At 40.2% G+C, this 7,819-nt stretch overlaps 1 protein-coding gene across 1 annotated transcript in view; it reads right to left on the minus strand.

Moving 5' to 3' along the window:
- Positions 1 to 3: 3 nt before the first annotated feature.
- The window catches only part of LOC102254689 (alcohol dehydrogenase 4), a gene marked incomplete at its 3' end in the record, with an annotated part of 18,338 nt that continues 10,522 nt past the window's right edge, over positions 4 to 7,819 (minus strand). Inside the window, exons 5-8 of the mRNA XM_005867961.2 lie at positions 7,516 to 7,747; positions 3,520 to 3,780; positions 515 to 650; positions 4 to 45 (exon numbers count right to left, since the gene is read on the minus strand). Coding sequence (XP_005868023.1) covers positions 4 to 45; positions 515 to 650; positions 3,520 to 3,780; positions 7,516 to 7,747 — 671 coding nt within the window. The remainder of the gene's footprint in view (positions 46 to 514; positions 651 to 3,519; positions 3,781 to 7,515; positions 7,748 to 7,819) is intronic.

Here is a 7,819-nt window from a genome sequence, read left to right on the forward strand (position 1 = left end):
TGTAATCAGTAACCAGCTTTGGGATTGAATCTCTACCTTTGCAACCTGTAATTTGGCCAAAAGTCCTAATAAAGATGTGGTACTTGACATGAAGAAGTAGTTTCATCATTGTCCATTGAGTGAATGAAATTATTTTGTCAGATTGGCTCTTTCCAAATGATTAAACCCCATATTTAATTTTTCTATACTTTTATTTACCTTACATTTTTTTTCATAGGAGAAATTCAAGATTATTTTTATTTCTGCCTAAGAAATGATCTTTGTTTGGTCCAAGTTTGACTTTTGTTTTTGTTGGTTTATTTTAATGCAAATTGAACTTCTATTTGCAAGTATTCCTACTATACAAACTGTTTACTTTGAAGTAATTAATAGAATAGCTTTTATGTAGTCTTTAGATGTATTCTAGGCACTCAATATTTAAACAAGTTATTTTCCTTCTCTTTTAATATTTTTCACTGTAACAATTTGAGTACTAATATGGAGAAAATTAGCAGAAAAAAATAACAACACTGACCACCAAATATTGTTCCATTGATAGTACGGCCCATTAGTATCTCTATTGGAGAAACAGTCAATCCTTTGTCACCAATGGCTACTCCAATGAGCGTACACGATCCCCAACCTACTGTTGTGCAGTCCAGGGCTGCTTTCTGGAAGGTTAAATAATAAAGATCAGTTGAGTAGGTAGAAAGGTAGACCATGTCTTCAGTGTGCCTATGTACTGGATTTCAGGGAAAATTTATACATTCTGCATCCTATATAATAAAAGCCTAATATGCTAAGTGTCCAGTCGGCCATTCAACCAATCAATGCATAATATGCTAATGATATGCTAAGGCCACTCAATTGCTTGCTATGACATGTACTGATCACCTGGGGGCAGATGCTCCGTCCAGTAGGTTAGCTTGCTGATGGGGTCTGGCCGATCGGGACTAAGCAAGATGGACCGGACATGCCCTGAAGCCCTCCTGCATCCCTCCCTGGCCCTGATCCTGCACTGGTGGGGTCCCTTGGCCTGGCCTGCGCCCTCTCACAATCCAGGCTGAGGGCCCCCTCCACCCTGAGTGCATGAATTTCGTGCACCAGGCCTTTAGTAGAAGAGAAATGTAAACTTTGTGCCATATCCCTTGTCATAGTCAGGGGGCAACTTGATTTTGACCTGTTGGGGCAGTTTTTACTTCTACAGAAGTTCCAATAGGAAGTACAGTTCCTTTTCATCCCTGATCATTATATGAAAAAAGGAATTTGAAGTACAGTAAATTCTCTCCATCTTCTCTCTCTCTCCATCTGTGTCTTACTAGTGACAGAAGACACAATGACCTAGAACTTTAAGAATATGTTTTCAAATTTTTATTTGACTATATGCTTATTTATTGTTTTGAGAATTTGTAACATTTCTAAATAGAAACTTCTGCTTTTGGCAATTTTTATATGGCAGAATTATTATTGTTTATATATACAACATAGATTCATGTTGAGGGGAAAAGAGCACAGGTACTACTGGTCACCTTGAGGTAGCTGCTTACAATGATTTCTGTTTTTTATTTTTATGTTTTTCCTATTGCTTTTTCTACATTTCTGAGCTTTGCTCCAAGCAAGGATTTAACCTCCATAATGATGACTTAGTTCAATGGGTATTATGTGCAAGTTCAGGGTTTTATTTAGTATCCTTTGATAACTTTTGATCAGAATTATTTTGAATTCTCAATATCTTATATAATTGTCAATTATTGTAACTTTCTAATTGTTCTCTTCGGTTCTTTAGGCTGCCCTAGAGCATGAGAAATCATTGAAATCATTTTCATAGCCATTAGTGGAATATCCTTTACAGCAGGGGTCCTCAAACTACGGCCCGTGGGCCACATGCAAATACAAATATTGTATTTGTTTTTTTTACTTCAAAATAAGATATGTGCAGTGTGCATAGGAATTTGTTCATAGTTTTTTTTTAAACTATAGTCCGGCCCTCCAACGGTCTGAGGGACAGTGAACTGGCCCCCTGTTTAAAAAGTTTGAGGACCCCTGCTTTACAGCCTAGAAAATTAACTTTCCCTACTTATGGAAACTTTTGGTGAAAGGGTAGGTAGCTAGCTCATCTTTTTGTGATAAAAAAAAATGGCATCTTTTAAAATTTGGGTTCTTTAGTGTAATTCTATTCCATAATTTAAAATACATGTCTTGGTATAATAAATCAGTTAATAAAAGAACCTGCAAGTTTCAGGTCAGTGTTTCTCAGCTTGAGAAACTTGTAAAAAATATTGGTACATGAGCCCCCAACTGGTATTAACAAACAACAACACCCCAGGCACTTATAAAGTAGCTAGTGTTGAGAATATCTGTACTCTGGAAATAAGGTAAAGAGGCTGAATTTCAATGTTTGTAAAAAATTTGAGCTGTGGAAAGAGTAGGAATGAATGGATGTGGCACATTGCAAACTGCAGGTGAGAAGGACAATGTGAAAAGCAGGGCCTGACACAGAAGCACTGCAGGACCAGGAGCTGCTGATGAATGAGTTTTCAGGAAGAGCTAACATTTACCTCACAGATCCTCTTTCAAACAGTTGTTACTACAATGGAACTCTTCTGGGAGGGGCAGCCTGCTCCTCTCAGCAGCTCTTGCTGGTCTCCACTCTTCTGGGGCACCCACCAGTCAGGTGAGCACCAGGGGGAAGAACCTGCAAAGCCAGCTCCTGGTGGAGGCATAGACTTTTATTATGAAACCTTCCCTAGAGGAGGGTGTTAGGGGCCAGGCTGAGTGAAGGTGTAACAAGATGCTGGGCTCTCTGGCAAGTCAACTGGTCCATCTGTTGCCTGGGAGGGGGGTGGCTCTGCCCACTCTAAGGAGAATAGACTAGACAGAGGTAATTTCTCAGGCCCTGCAAGTCAGGGAGCCGACCTGAGAGGAGAGGAAACCTGAATGATACAAAATGGTAGTGTTTGCGAAGAAAATATGTACTTTTAATTTTGCAGCATGTGTGTATTTAATATATTAAAAATTTCAATATGTACTTTGGACCTAATTTTGCAGCCCCTTTATGAGGTCTGGCAGACAGAATGGATTGTGTGTAGGTTGCTGGCCTCTCCCTGCTTTGCTTTTTGATGGGAGTGGGTACCTCGGGCTGTTAAGGTGACACCAGCCACATTCTCTTACTCTTCCTTTAAGTCTGCCTTTCCTGTTCTCATTGTTTTGCTCATTTCTTGCAGGCACAATTCCTTAAAATTTTTCACTTCTAAATTTTCTCTGAATTTCATGTGGAAGAATAAACAAGTAATAATAACATTAATATTAAGTAGTCATCTGTAATATTTATTAATAGATAAATATCAATTATAACACACTATATAATATCCAATACATTATTAATAAACATTGCTTATTATATAAACATAATTTATGTATATACAAATACGTTAATATTGACTATGAAGTGAATAAATATATTAACATATACATACTGTCAATGTTTATTAATGTTAATAAATATTACTTACTATGTACCAATATAAAAAACATACATACCATGGCTTCAGATCCACCTGCACAGTCAAGTGCAAAATCCACACCCCCACTGGTCATTTCAATGATGACCTCCTGGACGGGTTTTTGTAGGTCTCTAGGATTGAGGCAGTCAGTGGCTCCAAGGGCTTTGGCCTTTGCAAACTTCTCACTGTTGATATCAACAGCTATGATTCTGGAAGCTCCTGCTACTTTACAACCGATTAAAGCAGAAAGGCCGACACCTCCCAGGCCAAAGATGGCACAAGTAGAACCTGGGGTAACCTGCAGGCAGGAAAATCATAAGTTAAAGCAGCTGGTCCCCCCTTTTTTAAAGGTACAGAGTGAGGTGGGGGCAGGAACATATAAAGGACCGCCTGTCATAAGACTAAGGGATTTAGCCACTTGGGGAAATTTACCAATGTAAAAATGAATGAATCACTGACTAAACTTGGAGAGTCATTTGAGGGCCATTAGACTCATCAATTTATAAGGAAATCATTTCCTTGTTTTCATTTCCCATTTAGTGGTATCAGAACAAAATCTGAAAGCTCACACACTGTAAAGGGTTTATTGTTTGCCCTTTTAAATAGTTCACAAGTAGTTTGATGTCTATATTTCTAATAGGCCTTATTTGGTTGTGTTAATGTTATATTTTTTTAAAAAGTATATTTTTATTGAGATGAAGAGAGAGATGGAAACATCAATGATGAGAGAGAATCACTGATTGGCTGCCTCCTGCATGCCCCACACTGGGGATAGAGCCCTCACCCTGGCCAGTGCCCTGAGGGCTCTGTACTCTGTAAATAAGGGAAAAGTACAGAGGGCCTCCTCCATGACCTCCTAGTTTATAGGTTGAGGCTCAACCACTGAGCCATGCCGGTTTGGCATAATGTTATAGTTTTGATGACCTCTAATATTTCTCTAAATGTGAAATAACTCAGTGATCTCAATGATCAATTTATTTAATTTGAATAGATCCAAATTTCCTTGCATGGCATTGGGGGATTTTTATTATCTGACCCCTATTTCCTTTCATTTTTATCTCCATGATATTCTCAGTACTGCGGCCTCAACAAACTGTCTCACTTTCTTTTCCTCATGTCTTAGTTCATGCTGTTCCTTCAGCCTGCTGTTCTTTTCACCTTATTTTCTATAATGAAAGTAGTAACCTATGTTTTTGGCCTAAGGTAACACTCTCCCTACAAATCTTTTCTTTATAATTCAATTAGAAAGTAGAACCAACTGGAATATGTTACTCTGGAGAGTGAGGTAGTGGCAAAAACAACAACAACACTGCATAGAGAGATGCTTACTATTACTATTTTCTCATCATGATGGGAAAGTTTTAAAATTAAAGCATAAACAAAAGGGAAAGAAGAAAATCTGTCCATGAGATGTATTGGGAACAAAATTACTAGGAGAAGTGGCATCATTGGTTGTGATTTGGTGGGGTGTCGCTCTGGGGTTGTGGCAGGGCTTGTTCTACTTGGGGGAAGCTGAGTATTGGTTTTTTGGCACCAGCTCCATGGTGCTGTTTATTTTTAAATGGCCAGTGCACATCATGGCTGCTCCTGCATCGAGTGTCTGTCTCCTGGTGGTCAGTGCGTGTCATAACTACCGATCAGAGGGAAGGACGACACTTAGCCTTTTATATATATATAGACTAGAGACCCAGTATACGAAATTTGTGCACTCGGGGAGGGGGGGTGGTCTCTCAGCCCGACCTGTATCCTCTTGCAGTCTGGGAGTCCTAGGGGGATGTCTGACTGACGGCTTAGGCCCGCTCCCCAGTCAGACATCCCTGGAGCTGCCACGGAGGAAGGAGAAGCTCCCACCACTGCTGCTGCACTCGCCAGCTGTGAGCCTGGCTTCTGGCAGAGTGGTGCTCCTCCTGTGGGTGCGCACTGACCACCAGGGGGCAGCTCCTGTGTTGAGTGTCTGCCCCTTAGTGGTCAGTGTGCATCATAGTGACCGGTCATTCCGCTGTTTGATCAATTTGCATATTAGCCTTTTATTATATAGGATTACTGATACTTCCCTTTCCTTTACTTGGTCCTATATCAGATTTATTTTTCTTCTTTGAGCATCTCCTGAGGTGGTTTAGTTGTTCCTCAACAATGGGAATAACATGGGAATTTAGATAAGCTTTGACTAGATTTAAAAGTAAACTGTAGCTGAATCTCTAGTGTTAATATTCCTGAAAAAAGATTACAGTAGTAGAAGGTGAGCATCTGCATGGAGTCCAGAAAAGGGGATGTGTTTAACCCCAAGAGCAATAATTCTTCCCTGAGAGGTCAGTGCCATCTACAGGAGAATGTGCTTTGACTGCCAAGGACACATAAGCTGTTAACATTACCCAACTAACACACTTCCTCCAGGACCCTTCCCATACAACTTTTAATTTTTATTAATGAGTGAATAAGTGAATGAATGAATGAACAAATGATATTTTAGAGGGGGGTAATATGCTGATGGCCAAGATTCGCATCCCTGTGTGCTTGGCCAATATAATTCTCAATGAAAAGTCAGACCTTGATATTCCAGTTACTAAATCAGCTTCTTGTTTTCATTAGGATGACTTTGCTTCCTTGAAACCCAGCAACTCTAGGCAATCTGATAAAAAGAAATTTTTGTTCCAAAACTGAGGGTGGAACTTCAAGATGTTTTAAGGGTTGCATATGAACCTAGTTTTGTTCATTCATTCACTGAAAGATTGTCACATCCCTATTATGTGACAGGCACAGGGTTAGGCTCCAGAAACACCACAATGAATAAGAGAGAGTTCTTGCCTTCAAAGAGCAAATAGTTTCATAGGAAGGAGAAATAATGGGAAATTCCTCCATAGTGTGATAAGGTAGACAGGAATAAACATGGATACTTTGGGGAAAACTGCAAGGGGCACCTAATTCATGCCCAAAGGACTGGAGCAGTTTTCCAACAGGAAGTGGCAAATACGAAAAGCCAGCCAGAAGCGGTGGGAGAGCTTTCCAGGCAATGTTGATGGGAGCAAGGTGTGCAAAGCCCCGAGGCCATAGTGACTGGAGGCAAGGCTGGACAGGGAAAAGTAGGGAGAACCACCGCAGCATCCGTAAGGAAAAGAGGGATAATGGAAGGGGGGTGAGTAGTCGTATGTGTTGTTTAGAAAGGCCAATTTTAGTTGCAATTTGGAGTCAAGGGATGAAGACTGATGTTGAGGAGATTTAAATAAGGAGATTGTTTGAGGGATACTGACATCTCTCTAGTCTCTGAGTTAAACAGCTTTGAAAAGCTTATAAATTCTAACATGGGACTCAGGGGCATACCTTTCCACCATTAGGGCTGCCATCTGAGACCCTGCACTGGAGCCACAAAAGGATAGGGAGAGAAGCAGAGATGAATTACTACAGTTTAGGGAGGAATCTGTACCAGCCGTGGGCAAACTACGGCCCGTTTGAAAAAGACCGTACCCTTTTATGTAATGATGTTTACTTTGAATTTATATTAGTTCACACAAACACTCCATCCATGCTTTTGTTCCAGCCCTCCGGTCCAGTTTAAGAACCCACTGTGGCCCTCAAGTCAAAAAGTTTGCCCACCCCTGATACCCTCAGGAAGAAAGTAGGCACGGCCATGTGGGGGTGGGTGGGGCCTCTGCAGTTTGTCTCCTCTCCTGACTGGGTCTGCGGTCCCAGGATGAGGATCATGTTTAGGGGACATATTTGAGCAGGCTGTTATTTAATTAGGGCTGACCTATAATATAACGTACTAGTAAAGGAAAAGAAATGGACATGAATTGGGTGCCAACTATATGTCACCCACCGGGCCAGATGTCTTACATATGCAATACGATTTAGTTTTCCCACAGTAATTTGTAATAGATATTATTATACAGAAGTAGAAGTAAAGAGGTTAGATAACTTGCCTAAAATCACAGAGATGATAAATACAGAGCCAGGGTTTGAAGATAATCCTAGCTGCTTTATCACGCTGCCCCCTAATAACTTCTGTTTTATAGAACGTGGTGATTAACCATTTTACCTTGGCAGTGTTGATTGCAGCTCCATAGCCAGTTGAAAACCCACATCCAAGCAGACAGACTCTCTCTAAATTTGCATCATCATCTATTTTGGCCAGATTAGTATCTGATACGACAGTGTACTGAGAGAAGGTACTGATCCCCATGAAATGGTAAACTGGTTTTCCTTTGCAGGTAAACCTGCTGGTTTTGTCTTCCATTACTTCTTGCTGAATAATAGGATCTTTGAATTGACTAGAGAATTTTAAAAAAGATACAAAAAAGATAAAGTAAATGGATCACTGATTACTTTCCTAAAAAAAAAAA

Source organism: Myotis brandtii, unplaced genomic scaffold (assembly GCF_000412655.1).
Source record: "Myotis brandtii unplaced genomic scaffold, ASM41265v1 scaffold2565, whole genome shotgun sequence".
Lineage (NCBI taxonomy): Eukaryota > Metazoa > Chordata > Mammalia > Chiroptera > Vespertilionidae > Myotis > Myotis brandtii.